The 19,482-nt window shown below is 35.9% G+C and overlaps 1 protein-coding gene across 3 annotated transcripts in view; it reads left to right on the top strand.

Annotated features, from left to right (window-relative positions):
* Nucleotides 1–19,482, top strand: part of CDKL5 (cyclin dependent kinase like 5) — a 187,525-nt gene that overhangs the window by 53,002 nt on the left and 115,041 nt on the right. For all 3 annotated transcript variants that reach the window (XM_081222836.1, XM_081222834.1, XM_081222835.1), the window contains 2 exons: nucleotides 8,387–8,613; nucleotides 11,155–11,189. In XM_081222836.1, the coding sequence (XP_081078962.1) occupies nucleotides 8,550–8,613; nucleotides 11,155–11,189 (99 nt within the window). In that variant the 5' untranslated portion in view covers nucleotides 8,387–8,549. The remainder of the gene's footprint in view (nucleotides 1–8,386; nucleotides 8,614–11,154; nucleotides 11,190–19,482) is intronic.

The following is a 19,482-nucleotide window of genomic DNA, read 5'->3' as shown; positions in this document are numbered from 1 at the left end:
GAAATAACCCAAATCACCCGTTCTACTCCCTCTCTTTCAAAGAGTCTTCACACATTGGGATGCCAGTCATCTCTCATTGAGGCCTATTTTGCTCAGTTTCCTCACCAGCTCCTTCTCTGGCATGGTTTTGGAGTGTGGTCATCATCCAGGTTATCCATCACTGGGAGTTTTTGGTTTTGTTGTCGATACCCAGCACTAGACACACAGCAATATGTGGAGTCTGGAGAGAGAGAGTTCAGGTAAACTTTTTTGGTTAATGTAATATTGAAATGCTTTATCTTTGATAAAAATTATCTTTTGCCTCCATATAAATGACCACGGAACTATTTATGTATGATGTCATTATCAGAATTACTCTCTGACTTCTTAAAAACTTGTTTTATTGTGCAATATAACAACATAGAAATACGTAAAACAAATTTACACTCTAATGAATGTCTGTCTTTCACTCAAGTCAAGAAATAGAACATTACCAGTGCCCCAGAAGCCCTCCTATGTATCTCTTATCAATCTCAACTCCTCCCTAGAGATAATTAATATCCTCATTTTTATTTTAATTTTTTATTTATTTTTTAAAAATAAATTTATTTATTTACTTTTATTTTTGGCTGCTTTGGGTCTTGGTTGCTGTGCGTGGGCCTTCTCTAGTTGCGGCGAGCGGGGGCTACTCTTCATTGCGGTGAGCGGGCTTCTCATTGCGGTGGCTTCTCTTGTTGTGGGGCATGGGCTCTAGGTGTACAGGCTCAGTAGTTATGGCGTGCGGGCTCTAGAGCGCAGGCTCAGTAGTTGTGGTGCACAGGCTTAGTTGCTCCACGGCATGTGGGATCTTCCTGGAGCAGGGCTCGAACCCGTGTCCCCTGCATTGGCAGGAGTATTCTTAACCAGTGGGCCACCAGGGAAGTCCAAATATCCTCATTTTTATTTTTTATTTTATTTTTTTCTGCTTTATAACAAATTTAATCAGTTATACATATACATATGTTCCCGTATCCCCTCCCTTTTTCATCTCCCTCCCACAAATATCCTCATTTTGAAAAGAAACACTTCCTTGGTCACTTATTTTTTTAATAGATTTACCACTTATATATGCATACCTAGACAATATAGTTTGTAATTCAACTTCGCCTGTTTTAAAACTATATAAATGAAATAATACTGTTTTATTAGTTTTCTGTTGTTTGTGATGAATTACCACAAGCTTAGTGGCTTAAAACAGCACCCATATATTAGCTCACAGCTCTCTAGGTCAGAAGTCTGGCACGGTGTGGCTGGGTTCTCTGCTCAGGATAGCATAAAGCTAGAATTCAGTGTGTTGACTGGGCTGAGTTCTCTTTTGTCCTTGATTAGTTCCAAAGTTGATTTCCGAGATCCAGCTCTTTTGATCTCTTTATTTCTGTGTGTTTTCTATTTCGTGAATTTCTGCTCTTAATTATTTCTTTCTTTATAGTTTCTTTGGATTTATTTTGCTGTTCTTTTATTTAAAACCTCTCGAGATAGATGCTTAGTTTATTTTTTTATATTTTGTGATATATGCATATATGAGGCTTTCAATTCCCTCCCATAGCATTGTCTTAGCTTCTTCCCATGAATTTGTTTTTTTTTTTTTTTCTTTGCAGTATGCGGGCCTCTCACTGCTGTGGCCTCTCCCGTTGCGGAGCACAGGCTCCGGACGCGTAGGCTCAGCGGCCATGGCTCACGGGCCCAGCTGCTGTGCGGCATGTGGGATCTTCCCAGACTGGGGCACAAACCCATGTCTCCTGCATCAGCAGGCGGACTCTCAACCACTGCGCCACCAGGGAAGCCCAAATTTGTATTTTTTTAATTTTTATTTTCTAATTAAAAAATAAATTTATTTATTTATTTATTTATTTTTGGCTGCATTGGGACTTCGTTGCTGCAGGCAGGATTTCTCTAGTTGTGGCGAGTACAGTGCTGTTCGTTGCGGTGCGTGGGCTTCTCCTTGCCGTGGCTTCTCGTTGTGGAGCATGAGCTCTAGGCGCGCGGGCTTCAGTGGTTGTGGCACGTGGGCTCAGTAGTTGTGGCTCGCAGGCTTTAGAGTGCAGGCTCAGTAGTTGTGGCGCATGGGCTTAGTTGCTCTGCAGCATGTGGGATCTTCCCGGACCAGGGCTCAAACCTGTGTCCCCTACATTGGCAGGTGGATTCCTAACCACTGCGCCACCAGGGAAGTCCCTATTTTTGTTACTTCTAAATGTTTGTTATGGTTTCTTCTTTGACTGACTTATGGATTATTTTAAGAATGTATTAATTTCTAAACATATGAATATTTCCTAGTTATTTCTTTTGTGACTAATTTCTTGCATACTTGCATTTTGGAGAGAGATCGTCCGTGGATTAAAATCCTTGTAATTTGCTTTGAATTGCATTATGGCCTAGCACTTTATCAGTTTTTGTAAATGTTATGTGTGTGCTTGGGGAAAAAATGATATTCTGCATTTCTTTGCTATACTTTATATTTTCATTTGTTCAAGTTTTAAAAATGTTTAAAATCTTATGTATCATGATACTTTTTCTCTTTATACTGTCTGTTGAGTTCCCTTGGTGGTATTCTATTTTCTAGTTCTGGAATTATAATTTATTTTTCCAATTTGTTCTTCCACCTTTTGGACCTTCCAATTCTGTCAAAATGTTCAACCCTTCTGCTTTTATTAATTCAACCCTATAGTGGTCTTATAGGCTATTTCTGATAATTCTGATATTATAAGTCTTGCTGGGTCATTTTCTGTTTTGGTCATTTCTGTTAGTTCTTGTTAATGGTATCTTATTACTTCGTGCATCTGGTTATCTTTGATTATGTACTGCATGATGTAAACAAGAAATTATCTGTAACAATGTTGTGATGCCTAGGTTCATGTTACCTTCCTGCAGACTCCTGCCCCCACTGCCTGCCGCCACCCCTTTCATCCAGACAACTGTTGGTACTAACAATCTGAATGTGGGACCACCGCAATCCAAGGTACACTTAGAGGTTTATTCAGGTCACTCAGGTGACATAAAGCTGTAATTCAAGTCTGTCCTGGGACTGATTTTTTTTCTGGTTTCCTTTATCCAAGAAGTATAGCTCTTTGGGGTTTCAGCTCCAAGTGAGTGGTGCTTATCATACTTCCTTCTTTTGAAACGCTTTTTTTAAAATTATTTATTTATTTATATGCAGCAGGTTCTTATTACTTATCTGTTTTATACATATTAGTGTATATATCTCAATCCCAATCTCCCAATTCATCCCCCCTGCTTTCCTCCCTTGGTGTCCATACGTTTGTTCTCTGCATCTGTGTCTCCATTTCTGCCTTGCAAAATGGTTCATCTGTACCATTTTTTTTGAAACACTTTTGCCTTTGACCTTTTTGCCCCTGGATTTATAAAGGTTTCAAGAGCAAGTCTGTTTTTCTCCCATTTTTTCTGAATCTTCCTTCAAGTGTCTGTGAGCTAAAACTGTTTTGGGTGATTTGGATTACCTCTCTGGGTTCTATTCTTTTGCCTTGATTTCAGCCAGGTAATTCTTCATAATTTTGTTAAGTCTTTGGGGCTTTTTAGGCTGTTCTTTAAAAGTATTCCCTCCAGCATTTGTATTTGTCCTCAAAGGGACATTTCATCCAAGTCAGTTAGTTACTTGAAGCTGAAGTGTCTTGAGTTTTTATGCCTTAAAAAAATTAATCAGCGTTATTCATATAAAATTGTAGTTAAATCCAGTTTGGCATAAATTTTTTTCCTCAGTATGAATACTGGTAGTTAAAAGACTGTTCTTGACACCTATGTTATATATTTACTCACCCATTTAAATTCTGATTCCCAGTTTGCATTAGTCGATTTTGATTTCCATAGAGAATAGGTGGGACCAAATGTTCTTTATATATACATACTTACATACAGAACTTTTGGGGGTGCTGAGTCTTCTTAGTAGGAGTAATTTAATATTTATCTCTAGTTTCCTTTGAAATGAGCCGTACCATTATTGACAGAGAGTAGAATATTTAAACGTTTCCTGGGTGTTCTTCCAAATCAGCCGTAGAAAATGAAAGAATGATTCATTCTCAGAAACACTCTGAGCATCTTTTACCTGGAATGTGACTGACTTAGATCTTCATGGCTGGCTCGTTCTTGTTATTGATATTTCACCTCAAATGTCACCTTTTTAGAGAGGGGGCTGTCTGTCTGGGTAATCACTCCTTTTTCTCCCTTCATAACATGTATCACTATCTGATAATAATCTTGTATTTTTTTCCTCCCTCAGTAAAATGTGAAGCTCCATGAGGGCAAGGACCTTGCCTATCTTGTTCACCACTGTCTCGTGTGTCTTATTTACCCATTCTTTGAATCATGTTAGGCAGTGAGTAATTTTTTGTTTAATAAATGAATAAATAGAACAAATGTTTATTTCTTTTGAAATTGTGACATTATTTTCTCTAGATGTCACAGTCATCCTTTAAAAATTTGTGATTCCATTGAATTAAAGTTGTTTTCTAAAATAAGTATAGTGTCTGCTTTCTCTTGCCTTTTTTCAAAAACATTTTTTGGTAAATATTGAATGAAAAATCAGACAATAAGAATCTGACCTAAAGTAAATATTAGGGTGACAAATATTTAGCATTAAGGGACAACTGTGACTTTGTTATATTTTGAGCTGGAAGGAGGTCAGTGTGGCTGGAGTGGAGCAAGCCAAGGGAGAGAAGAGTCAGAGATGACATCAGAGGAGAGAGGAGGTTAAGACCTGGTGGCTTATGTGGACTTTGACTTTCACTCTTAATGGTATGGGAGGCCCCTGGAGGGTTTTGAGCAGAGAAGTGACATGGAGGTGGGTTTGGAGCTATAGGGATTTTGACGTATGGTCTACTTCTGAGCTCTCATATAAGTTCCACTGGCTAATTTGTCTATCTCTGTGCCAAGACCACCCTGTTTTAATTTTTATAGCTCAATTCTTTTTTAAAAAATTAATTAATTAATTAATTTTTGGCTGTGTTGGGTCTTTGTTGCTGTGCACAGGCTTTCTCTAGTTGCGGAGAGCAGGGGCTACTCTTCGTTGCAGTGTGCAGGCTTCTCATTGCGGTGGCTTCTCTTGTTGAGGAGCACAGGCTCTAGGCACACGGGCTTCAGTAGTTGTGGCACATGGGCTCAGTAGTTGTGGTTCGCGGGCTCTAGAGCGCAGGCTCAGTCGTTGTTGCGCACGGGCTTAGGTGATCCACAGCATGTGGGATCTTCCCGGACCAGGGCTCGAACTCTTGTCCTCTGCATTAGCAGGCGGATTCTTAACCACTGCACCACCAGGGAAGTCCTATATCTCAATTCTAACCCTCAGTATATTTGGTAGAGAGCAACTTGCCAGATCCTCCCCTCAAAGCTGAGCCTTCTTATCTTTCTTATTCGGGCGGGTGTTGGCTGTACTTGGAATTCTGCTCTTCCACATATATTTTAGAATCAGATTATTATAATTCCTCAGAAAACCCTCTTGGGATTCTGATTGGAATTGCATTGACTGTATACATTAATATGGAGACAATTGATATTCTTATAGTATTGAATTTTCTAGCCTTAAAATTGGGATAACTTCATTGATATACGTCATCTTTAATGCCTTTGAATAAAGTTTACATATGTATATATATATATACACACACACATGCACACCTACATATATATGTGTGATCTATATATGTTATGTGTGTGTATGTATATATATATATATATATATATATATATATATATGAATAGAGGTCTTGAGTGTCTTTTATGTTAAATCCTAAGTGCCGTTTTTGTTATTGTAAAGATGATTTTTAAAAATTACATTTTCTGTTTCTTATTGATGTTTACAAATACAGTTGATATTTGTAGATTGAGCTTATATTTAGCTACATTGTTAACACTTATAATTCTAATATTTGTAGATTCCTTTGAATTGTCTATGTAGACAATAATTATCTGTAAATTCTATCACATTTTCCTCTTTCTAGTCCTATATAGTTTATTCATTTATTTTTTCTTATTTTACTGAGCTGTCTGGAACCCACTAGGATAATGTTTAATAGTAATGTTAATAAGTATTAATAGTAGGACTTCTTGTCACCTTCTTAATTTTTAAAGGGACTATCTAAATATTCCACACTTAAGAATGATATTGTAGGTTTTTGTCAGATACATTTATCAAGATATGAACATTTAAAAAGCATTTAATTATGGACATTTTACCCTTTAGAAAGTTTACATTCCTACTATTAGTGTCCAGAGCGGCACACTTTTTCATGTCAGTACTTTACACCACATGGGGTACTCATATATTTTAAAAGTTTCAAATTTCATAGGCAGCAAAAAAAATTTCTTTACTGGTTTATATTTATTTCTTCCTTTTAAACCAATATTATATATTGATACAGCTGTTCTTCTTAAAGATAGGATAGGTTTTTTTGAAACAAAAGAACTTATTTTGAAATAATTTCAGATGTAAATTTGCAAAGATGGTATAAAGAATTTCCTGTTTCATAGACCCTTGACCCCTAGTCCCCAAATGTTAATATTTTACCATATTTGCTTTATCATTCTCTCTCTCTCTTTCTCTTTCTCCATACACTATACATATTTTTTCCTGAACGGTTTAAGTTGCAAACTTTATCTCTAAAAACTTTGGTGTTCTTCCTCTTTTTTTTCTGGTTAAGCTTTTTTTTTTTTTTTTTTTTTTTTGCGGTATGCGGGCCTCTCACTGTTGTGGCCTCTCCCGTTGCGGAGCACAGGCTCCAGATGCGCAGGCCCAGTGGCCATGGCCCACGGGCCCAGCCCCTCCGCGGCATGTGGGATCCTCCCGGACCAGGGCACGAACCCATGTCCCCTGCATCGGCAGGTGGACTCTCAACCACTGCACCACCAGGGAAGCCCTGGTTAAGCTTTTTTTTTTTTTTTTTTTTGCGGTACGCAGGCCTCTCACTGTTGTGGCCTCTCCCGTTGCGGAGCACAGGCTCCGGACGCGCAGGCTCAGCGGCCATGGCTCACGGGCCTGGCCGCTCCGCGGCATGTGGGACCTTCCCGGACCGGTGCACGAACCCGTGTCTCCTGCATCGGCAGGCGGACTCTCAACCACTGCGCCACCGGGGAAGCCCCCTGGTTAAGTTTTTTATTAGACTGTCTTATCCTAGAGATCTGGGCTGTGCCTTATTTATTTATTTTATCAAAATATAATTGACATATAACATTGGTTTCAAGTGTACAACATAATGATTTGATATTTGTATGTACTGCAAAATGATCACCACAGTAAGTCTAGTTAACATCCATCACCACGCATAGTTACATATTTTTTTCTTGTGATGAGAACTTTTAAGATTTATTCTCTTAGCAACTTTCAAATATACAGTACAGTATTATTAACTATAGTCACCATGCTGTACATTGCATCTCTAGGACTTGTTCATTTTATTACTAGAAGTTTGTACCTTTTGAACACCTTCATCCATCTTGTCATTTCTTAAAACAAGAGCATTGTTTTTTGTAACCACCTTACTATTGTCGAAACAAACAAAAAAATTATCATTGATACAATATTACTATCTAATCTGTAGACATTTAAATTTTATCAGTTACCCTTTATAGCAAAACATGTTTTTTCTTGTCTAGGATCCAATCCAGGATCATGCATTATATTTAGTTATCGTGACTCTTAATCTTCTTTTCTGGAACAGTTACTCAGTTGTTCCTTGTCTTTCATGATGTAGACATTTTTAAAGAATACAGGTCAGTTATTGAGTAGAATGTCCCTTAGTTTGGGCTTGTCTGTTGCTGCCTATGGTTAGATTCATGTTTTACCTTTTTGGAAGAATGTATGTGTGTATGTATATTTACATACACATTTATATCTATTTGTACATCTGTCTATATTAAGAACTGACCCTATATGGTTAACTCTTATTTCCAAGCTTTCCCCCTTTTCATCTTTGTAACTTCCTTTTATGAGAATGAGACCAAACCCACATTGTCCACGGTGCATTTACTTATTTGCTCAATCCTAGAATATACATGAAGAAGTTTCATATCTCTGTGTAAAAACAAATAACTGAGTATAATATTTGTTTATATTTCTTTTTGTCTTTAGTTCAAGGAGAGTATGTAGTTAAAATACTGCTTTCAGAAGTTACCTGGGGTTAATTCTTTTCCCCCAGCCTCCTTCAGTGTAGTTATATTATTCATTTCAAATACAGTTAGGTACATTTTTTCATTTGTGTTTCATTTTGGGTTCTTCCCTCCTATTATTATTAGCAGCAGCAGTAGTAGTAGTAGTAGTATATGAAACATTAATGTGGTTTTAAAAGAACTGTACAAAAAGATTGATTAGGTTATTAGAGTACTGAGAAATAAAACTTATGACTTTTAATTGTGTTTGTTCTTTCAGGGAATCATTTAATACTTCACATTAGGACAAATATGTGAAAGTTCCTGCCAACCTGTGAGAATTTCTTCCTTTGGACATTTTTTCTGCTTACTGTACAACTTTCTTAGAAGTTCTTTTTTGATGCCATGTTCTGTGGCTTGCATCAAAAGAGGAGTTTGTCTTCATGAAGATTCCTAACATTGGTAATGTGATGAATAAATTTGAGATCCTTGGGGTTGTAGGTGAAGGTAAGTTTAGCATTCCTTGAGTTTTTGAGCAATGTACAATTATATCTACCACCAAAAAAGTTATTAATTCAGATTCTGTTAACTTAACCTTTATCAATTCACATAAGTGCCTAAGAGTAAAATATTAAAAGTAAAATTACTCTTAAACTATTTGGGTCTTATTGTCCAATTGAACGTTAATAACATTTAAAAATCCTTCAAAGTTTAAGAAATCAGAGATTTCTTAAGGCTGCCTTCATTTCATTCTTTTCATTATCAATCATGATTTCTTTAGTCTACATTTTTTTGGTTACATTTACTTTTTATGTCAGCTAGGCTTATTTTGACTAACTTAAAACTTGTATGTTAAATTTTCCTTAATACATGATAAATAAATGAATAAATAACTTCTATTTGTCTTTGAGAATAACAAATCACATTTTATAAATTCTGAACCACATAATTTGGTCATTTTTTAACATCTCTGAAATCAGATGTGTGTTATAATCAGTAGCATGTCATGGTTTGATTGACAGCACTTTTTCTTTCCTAGTAGTACTAATGCTTATAATCAGTGATACCAATTTGATGAAATATGGTCATTCATTTTCATAAATCTTCCTGATTTTTCCTTGTTAGTAATTTTTGCTCTTGACTTAAAGATAACTTTATGGAGATTTTGATAAATGATTCTGTTAACACGGTATAAGTGATTTATAATTATGGTTTCTTAGCATCTATATCTTTAAAGCAAATATTACAAAAACTTGATATTTCAGAATTTTCAAGTATATTTTGAATTTCAAAAGAAGTTTTAAAATTTACCTATGTCAACAGGATAGTTGTTCTGGATTTTAATATTAAGTTGTTAAATCATTTTCAAATAAATAGAAAGAATTAAAATATTGTCTAATCATTGGGTGTTTGCTTCAGGGTCCGAAGTTTGAAACCATATAAAAAGAATGGATCCTTCTTCCTTCACCAGTCAACTCCTTTTCCTGTTTTTCATTGATATTAATTATGTAGATAAAATTCATTTTCAATGTCTTAAATCTACTATTAATTTTATAATACCTGCTTTCTTTATTATTTTTATTTTTGTTTTTTCAAAAGTATCATAGAGACATGCCGTAAAGCTACTCGCTGGAGAAGGTCAGCTCCTTGGGTGTAACAGGGTTGGAATGTTCCAGATTCTGGGCCTACGTTTTTCTGGATCATAGCCTTGTTTTTCTTATTATACCCACAGGTGATAATCTTCTCAGGGATCGGCTTAGATTAACTAAAACTACCAGACTGTTATATAAATCAGAATATGTCAGTTTTAAGTTGTAGTCAGAACCATCATTGCTATATGTTTTTTTTTCTTTGTAAACTACCTCAGGTGCTTTTCTGGCTATGAAATACATATATATTAAGGAAATTAAAAACTGTCAAGCAAACTCTACATCCCTACAGCCTAAGCAGTGCATTTTTACCCCACAGAAAAACTAGCATGGGCAGTTAAATGAGGATTGGATGATTGCCTGGTGATTGTGGAGTTGAGTTGGATGGCTGTAATGGCTGGGTTCATCCTAACTGTGATAATAAGATTCATCCATCTCTACCGGGTGAGGGAGACTTACTCTGGCTCTCCAGACTCTGTTGGAGACACATTTCCTAATTTCATCTCCCTGAAGTCCTCTTCTCAGAGATGAACACGGGCTTTGCCCGTCTGTAAATGTCAATCATTTCTACAAACTTCAGTTATCATATATTATATTTTGATTCTCCTAATTAAATTTTTTCACATTATAACTTTTGCCTCAATTTTCTTGCCGTCAACTCTGTGTTCTGCCTCTAAGGAAGTAGCTTACTGGCTAGTTAATAGTATAAGTAACCCAAAAGGTAGTGATGTATCTCATTTGAAATATATCAAAGAAAGTGGGAGTGCTTGGCTATAAATGGCCAGAGATCCTTGGACCCCTCTGCTGGTGCCATTGATTTTAATATTTATGGCAAAAATTTAGCAACTCCTACTAGTTATTAATTGGAATGCTGAGGTGAGGCCTGTACTATTTTGCCAGTCAGGGAAAACATTCCAGTATCTTAGAAGAGAATTTAAATGTCTCCTAGGACAGAGAACATATTTGGTAGGCTCCATGCTTGAGCCTACCTTTGTGAAGCCATTAACTCTTAAAGTTTGAGTTCCCTAGAATCTTTTGAGGTAATTTTAATTTACTGTTAAAGTTCTTGTGTCCAAATCTTGTCTCTAGAAATTTTTAAACTTAAGTTTAAAAATGCCTCAAGTGAAATTTTCTTTAAAAAGAGAAACATTTAAGAATATGCACTTGTTGGGGAAATGGGTTGCTTATACTCTTGGTTTATAAAAAATGTATAATAAATATTCATGCTCTCTTTGTATATGGCTCATTGCATTTTCACTGCAGAATATTATCATTTTATGAATCATTATTATACCATATATTGATAACCAATGTAAATATAATAGAACTTTGATTCTACAGTCTCCAAGAGCTGTAATTTGTATACGTGCCCCTAATTGTTTACTTCTTTTTATTATAGGAGCCTATGGAGTTGTACTTAAATGCAGACACAAGGTAAGTACATAGTTTTTAAAAAGAAAATATCTATATATGTTTAACTGTTTTGAAACTAATGTAGTGTTCTGTGCATGTGGGCATATAATTAAAACTGGCTATGATGATGATGATGCTTAATAAAGGAGAATTAATATGGGAACCCTGAAAAAAGAGACTACTTTGGGTAAGCTTTATCATGATTAAGTAGTTAGTTCTTTACAGTCATGTGCTCTTTTTTTCAACTGACCTATGTGTAGGTGAAAAGCTGCCTAATGGGAAGAGAGAAAAGATGGTAGAGAAGAAATCAAAGTAGTGACAGATTTAATTTATGTTCAAGTACTTAAGAGCAAGGAGGAGTTTCATGTCAATATTTTTCTTGTAGACCCAATAACTTAGATTGCTTATTGGGTCAGAATCCAGATTTTGAAGGGTAGTGGATAGGTGTTTGGTTATGAAATAGGGCTTGGGGTAATAGTGTATGATTGACTATTAGCTGTGGTTGATCACCCTTGAACAGCCTTGAAATGAATCTTATATATATAGATTATTTGACTATGATTAACAATCACCAGTTATTCAGGGAGGTTATTTCAAGTTTCCATAGGTGTTGCTCAGTGTTGAGGATGTTTTACTCAGAGACTACCTTTAAGATGGCAAGTGTTGAACCTGTAACAATTTCAAACATTAGGTTAAATATTTTTCTATTATGGTATACCTAGTTTGAATATTAATATCTGACCTCATACTATTTTGTGTATAATTTGTTAAGGCCAAGGTTTAAAGTTTTTTGTGATATTTTATAATGATATAATTTATATCTGAGATGAGCTTAGCAATTTAGCCTAAGCCATTTAATTTAAACTCTCAAATCTGTCAATCTGTCATAACATATATGTATGTGTGTGTGTGTGTGTGTCTATATATATATATATATATATAGACACACATACATAAAGATGATATAATTTTTATGTTTGCTTTTTCTGTCCCATTGTACAAAATATTACTTACATTTTGAATTTAAGGCTTCATGACAGTTGATGTATTTTGGATTTTACATCACAAATCTCTTTAATTCAAAGAATTTTCTATTATTCTTGAAATTGGGTGTTTGAGTTATTTTATGTTGATAATAGTTATCTGAAGATCTCTGCCAGTAAATCCTAAAAAAATGGTTTGAATACTGTTGGCTCTTGATTCAGGATGACTAAGAATTTAAAATAATAAATTAAATATAATCAAAATAAATTTAGCACCTTAAATTCCTAATTAAGAAATATCACTGCAGTTTGAAATTAAACAAATAGCTCTCTAGTGAAGTGCTGTGCTTTTAAGGAGGTGCCTTGAGTTAAAATAAATTTAGGAAGCTTTAAAAAAATAAAATTCTTGGGTAGATACTACTCAGGGGAAATAGGTTGTTAGTGTCCAAATTAAATTTGACTCTTTCATGAACATAATACCCCTTTTTGTACTATGGCTCTGTTGATACAGCGTAGCAAATGGAAGCTTCAGTTCTTAGTCTTAATCCTTGAATTTTAAAACCCAGGGATTTCTGATATATAATGACAAATCTTCCAACAGTATTTTCTCTCAGTCATTGTCACACTTCTTCCCGTGACCTTTTCCCCTATACTTTCTTTTTTTTAAATTAAAAAAAATTTTTAATAGATCTTTATTGGAGTATAATTGCTTCACGATACTGTGTTAGTTTCCGTTGCACAACAGAGAATCAACCATATGCATGACCTTATCTAAGCTCTCCTGCCTTTTATGTGCAAATAAAGTTTATTAGTTGAATATATTGTTTTTATCTTTCCATATATCTGGTTTACTCATTTGTTAAAACATGCTTGTTAACGGTACCTCGTTCTCATAATACACACTATTAGTGCCAGCAAGATGGGCTCGGAGTGAAAGTGGACGAGAACAGGCATCTCTGCTCTTGGGAAACCGACTCTAAATGTGAACTCTGATTCTTAGTGGCCATGTGCAAGGCATTTTGAGTTACAAGGATGAATAAACCATAGTTTTCTTGCCCTTGTATGTCTTATGGTCTGTCTGAATAGATAGAAGAATAGATAAAAAATAACCTGTGAGATTGCTGTAAATGAGATCGCATCTAAAAAAAACACCTCTTTTTTACTGCCCTTCACTAAGTGAGGGCCCTACAGACCAGCTGTCTGAATATCGTTGCTTTTTCCTTTCATGTACCTAAAAAGATAGCACTGGATGGAAAATTTGAAGCATAAATTAGTGCCGAACTCAGTAATATAAAATTCTTTCTAGAATTTGCAACTGTTTAATCATTAGACTTCTTACAGTATACCCTTTTTTCAGCTAGAATCAGGCCTTCAAATCTTTACCCCACTGTCCAAAAATAGAGAATTTGATGCTTCTGATAAGATTTACCCGTTAGGATCAAACGAATGGATAACTATGAAATCTCATATTATAGTCAAAAATGGATATAATCCTCCCTTTTGTGCTTATTATGTGTAAAGTGATCATGCGCATATATTTTGCATACCTTTTAAATTTTTAATAAAATACTTATAAAAATGTATAAATCAGGTCTCTTGTGATTACTTACACAGGTATATGTGATCACATGCATAAATTTGATCTCTTTCTGAGAATGTTGGCTATGATTGTATATACAATTAAATAATTCCTAGCATATGGTGTATTTGAACAAGTATGAAAGAAAGTCACTGTTTTAATCTGTGTCCTGTTGCAAGAAATTTAGAGGTCATGTTTATAAACAGATATATCTTGTCTTTTGTGAACATAATATGATGTTGGGCTATTCCAGACCAAAGATCATACTTCTTAATTTACTGAAATAAATGCTGCTCAATTAAAAAAGAAAAATGTAACTGTACTCTCTTTTTGACAACTTCTGTTTATTGTTATATATGCATATTGGCATGTATATGAATACTCTTAGCAGTGACTATTAAACTCCTTATGGAGCTTTATGATTACTCGCACTTGGAAGAAGTTCTGGCTTGGACCTTTGCCCTGTAAATGTGCATTGCTGATTTTCTTTTTCTTTACGTGTCTGCTTTGAAGTGCCTGTGAGAGGGGAGGCATGTTTTACAGTACACTTTTCTTCCCAGAAACTCAAAAAGGTCATCCTCACAACAAAGTAGGGAGAATGGAATGGAGATGAAATAGGGAGATGCGATTAGAACTTTAGGCAAGAGAGAGGATAGAGAGAGGTTGGAGATTGATGCTAATTGAGCCTAGGACAGAGAAGTGCTGATTCATGTAGTTCCTTTCCTATGGCCGGGGTTGACTTATGAGAAGTTTTTGTTTGTTTTGAAGTAGTAGGTAACGAATGCTCTTGAATAGCTAGTTATACAAAGCTGTGAATAATCCAGTACTGGGGTACAGCTTTAAGTATTAAATAAATGATAAACTTGACTTAAATTACAGAACCAAAAAGGAAGGACACTGTAGAGAGCTTTTGCACAGTGGCGGGTCCCTGTGGAGGGATTAAAGATGATCCCAAGGATTTGTGGTAAACTGGAAAAGCATTAGTATCATTTATCTGACTGGGAAACTTGTAAAGGGTGTATAAGTTTGGAGGGAGAGATAATGAGTTTGGCTTTCATAATAAAGAATAAAATGTCAATAGAATACCAAACCTGATATTAGTAAATACCACATATTGAGCATCTACCATATATGGTAGATAGGCACTCTGTTTGATGTTTTACATTTAATCCCCACAATCCCCACTCTCATCCCTATTTTACATATGAGGAAACTGAGTCAGAGAGGCTATGTAATGGGGCCAAGATTATGCAGCTGATAAGTGGTGAAACCAGGCTTTGATCTGACTCCAGAAATGGCTACCTTGAACCTGAGGTGGAAGTGTGAAATGATATGAACCTTCCAAGAGGGAGTACAGAGCAGAGTGAAAGACGTGTTTAAAATGATCATACTGAAAGGAGAGGGAGTAGACCTCTTGAAAGCAAGGAAGAAAGATTTTCTTAAAATGGTATTCACCAATAGTGTTAAAAATCCATAAAAAAGATCCATAATGATAAGGATTGAGGGGTGAGAAAATCCATTTCATTTAAGAATGCCATTTATTAATGACTTCTTTAAGTCAAATGATACATTAATGCCAAATTGCAAGAGGGTAAGGAGAGAGTAGATAGAGAAGATCTGGACTGTGTCATTTTTCTCTTTTGAGAGTTGTAGGAAGAGTAGATTTGATTAAATATTTTCTAGTTAGGAATACCCATATTTTCCCCTACTAAAAGGCATTCTTTGGATGTTTGTTATTACTTAATATTCACAAATTTGTCTTTTGTTATAAGCCTTCATTTTTAGGAAGCAATATGCATTTTGGATTAATGATTCCATTTTTCTTTTTCAGATTAATTTTATTTTTCCACCAAAAAGCTGAATGATGATTTGGTTACTTTTTTTAAATCAAACTATTTTGAGAAGATGCTTGAGGAAAAGTCAATGAACCATTATCAATATAACAGATTATTTATAGTTGCCATCTAAAACCATACAGTTATTTTCTACTAGACCAAAATAAACTTGTTTTTTCCCACATTAAATAAAACATGTTTTTCCTTAATTTTTAGTTTTAGGTTTTACATGTTATTTGAGTTTTTAAAACTTAAAAAAGATGTCAACAATGAGAAACAGAATATATGGGATATTATATTATTTACTTTGTCATTTTATTCCTCCTTATTTAAATAAAAATAAGATGTAGTTTCTTGCTTTTGTGTACAAAATTTCTAGCATTTGAAGAAGATTATAGCGAGGCTTGGGGTTTTTCATAAAGATTGTAAGAAGCTGGAAGTATTTCAGTATTAATTGATTATTTTATCATAATCTTTTTTTAGGTAATTGCACTGTCTGAAATTATGTGAATTTACTGCAGGTTATGAAGATTAATGAGATGTCAGTGTTAAACTGGACTTCAGGTCAGGAACAAAGATAGTAGGAATCATTAATGGGGGAAAACATCTGCCTCTTCTTACGGAGGCACTCATGTAGAACCATTACTTCTGTGTGGTTTCCTATCTGACCAGGTTTTTGTTGCTGATCCAATTGACTGTAGAACAGTCTCTGGAACACGACAAAAGTCTCACCAAAATCGTACTTCTTTGTACTATAATATTTTGTATTTCCAATTCCGCTAGTCTGTTGATATAGGAAAAACTACCCATGTTTCTGTTGTCTTGTTATCAGTAAAAGAAACAATGGCTCAGGTGTCAATTTCCAGATGAGTCTGACTTCTTCAGGGAACCAGAAGAATCTGGGGCTTTTGCAGGCTTCCTTGTTGCCTTTATCCTCATCGTCCTAATCTGGATTTTGTTTGTTTGTTTGTTTTTTAGTAAATGAGATAAGGGAATGGTCAAATTAGAACTAGCCCCACTACTAGCTCTGCATGCATTGTCTACACAGAAGGCTTTACCTCATTTGTCCTTCTTATAGTGACTCAGTTCCCCCCCCCCTACTCCACAGCCCCCCAGTCCAGAGGCCGAGTTGGCTGGAGCACTAGATGGACTTTAAAGTCCCCTTTTCTGCCAATCATAAAACAAAATTATTTCCTTCTTTAAGAGAACATTCTTGGGACTTCCCTGGTGGTCCAGTGGTTAAGACTCTGTGCTCCCAGTGCAGGGGGCCCGGGTTCAATCCCTGGTCGGGGAACTAGGTCCCACATGCCTGCACACCACAACTAAGACCCGGAGCAGTCAAATAAATAAATTAATAAACATTTAAAAAAAGAGAGAAAGAACATTCTTTCTACATCTTCTTAAGATGAGTAATTTCATTCGTCTTTGATAAATGTCTCTGCTTAAGGGATTTAACTAGTTCTTTAATGTGACTTTAAAACTTCAGGAACCAAAAACGAGTGTGAATCATTTTTCTACACAGCCTGAAATATATATTCACTGGAAATGTAAGAAAAGGAACTGATCAACAAATGCCCGTATACTGGACACTTTAAAATAGTTAAGCATAACTCTTTATCAGTTGTTGAAATCAGTAACTGGAAAGTAGTACATGGGGATCTATTTTTATATAAAAAGTAACCCACCCCTGAAATACCATTAGAAACTATAGTTCATATTCTGCAGTGCTTTTGAGCTTTACTATTTCTTTTTTTAAAATTTATTTTTATTTTATTTTATTTATTTTTTGGCTGTGTTTGGTCTTTGTTGCTGTGCACGAGCTTTCTCTAGTTGCGGCAAGCAGGGGCTACTCTTTGTTGCAGCACGCGGGCTTCTCATTGCAGTGGCTTCTCTTGTTGCGGAGCACAGGCTCTAGGCATGCGGGCTTCAGTAGTTGTGGCTCATGGGCTCAGTAGTTGTGGCTCACGCGCTCTAGAGCGCAGGCTCAGTAGTTGTGACGCACGGGCTTAGTTGCTCCATGGCATGTGGGATCTTCCCGGACCAGGGCTGGAACCCGTGTCCCCTGCATTGGCAGGCGGATTCTTAACCACTACGCCACCAGGGAAGCCCACTATTTCTTAATTTAAAGGTTTGTTTCCTATGTTAAAGCATTTTAATTAAAAAAATCAAATTAAAATTTTTTTCTACCTCCTGTACTTAAAGCACTGTGTTCTAGGCATGGTATTACAAAGTAAAATTCAACCAAATATTTGTTTAAGAAAAATCTTTTGAGTGCCTGTGGGCCAAATCTGGCCCGCCTCTTATTTTATGGAACATAGCCATACTCATTCATTTACGTATTTTCTATGGATGCTTTTGCGCTAAAATGACAGAGTTAAGTAGTTGCAACAGGGACCGTATGACATACAAAGCCTAAAATACAGTATTTATTTTGTGGCCCTTCCTAAACAGAAAAAGTTTGCTGACTTCTAATGCTGAGCAGCCCTAACTAGGAGAATACAGTGGAAACAGCATAGTGGCCTCAGTGGACCAACAATCTCAGTTTCTATTTGTCTCTTTGCCCTTGGTGCTCTTGGAGTTTGAGGAATAGAATTAATAAAGTGTGGAACTTCCACTGAAAATTACTTTTCCCTTGAGCTGGGCTTGGGTAAATCTTTTGGCTGGCTAAGTAGGAAATTTTATATTGGTTACTTCGTTCATGATCAACTGTCAGAACGGAGAAGTGGAGTTTGCTAGGAACTGGACATACAGAGACATATACAATCTATTCACCCTGACTGTGTTCCATCACTGGCCTGAATAGCTCTCTTTTCATCCAAAAGGAATACAAAGAAGAAAACAGTCTCCACTGAGACTATGAAAGATTACTTGAGTTCAAGAGAAGGACATTCTCACAAATATGAAGAGTTAAATTCTTTGGAGACAAAAAAACTTGAGATATCTTCCTAATATAATTCAAGTGGCCATAAATGAGAAATTAAGTTAAGAAGCAATAGTAATAATCTCTGTTTCAAGTACCTCTTAACTTCCAGGCATTGTGCTATGCTAGGTGCTTTTTTTTAAAAAATATAAATTATTTATTTATTTGTTTGTTTTTGGCTGTGTTGGGTCTTTGTTGCTGCGAGCAGGGACTACTCTTCATTGAGGTGCGCGGGCTTCTCACTGTGGTGGCTTCTCGTTGCAGAGCACAGGCTCTAGGTGTGCGGGCTTCAGTAATTGTGGCTCGTGGGCTCTAGAGGGCAGGCTCAGTAGTTGTGGCACATGGGCTTAGTTGCTCCACGGCATGTGGGATCTTCCCGGACCAGGGATCGAACCCGTGTCCCCCTGCATTGGCAGGCGGATTCTTAACCACTGTGCCACTAGGGAAGTCCTATGCTAGGTGCTTTATTTTCATTACTCTTTAGATCATCATAGCAACTATAAAAGTTAGAAAGAATTACCTTCCTTTAACATGAGGGAAACTGATGCTCAAATATAATAGATTAATTTCCTGAAGGCCATACAAGTTAGTAGGTAGTAGAGCCAGGAAGTAAGCCTCATAGGCCCATCTTCTTTTTTTCTTTTTTAATCGATGAATAGTTGATTTACAATGTTGTGACCTTCTTTTAAAAAAAATTGAGGTAAAATTCACGTAATGTAAAACCAACCATTTTAAAGTGTACAACTCAGTAGCATTTAGTACATTCACAATATTGTACAATCACTACCTCTATCAAGTTCCAAAACACTTCTATCACCCCAAAAGAAAACCCCATACCCATTAAGTACTCACTCCCTGTTTTTCCCTCTCTCTACCCCTGGCAAACACCAATCTGATTTCTCTATAGATTTACGTATTCTGGATATTTCATATAAATGGAATGACATACAATTTGTGACCATTTGAGTTTGACTTCTTTCACTTAGTGTAATGTTTT

This window comes from Mesoplodon bidens (genome assembly GCF_964165515.1).
Source record: "Mesoplodon bidens genome assembly, chromosome: X".
Lineage (NCBI taxonomy): Eukaryota > Metazoa > Chordata > Mammalia > Artiodactyla > Ziphiidae > Mesoplodon > Mesoplodon bidens.
Note: the sequence above shows the minus strand (reverse complement) of the source record. Positions and strands in the feature narration are given on the sequence as shown.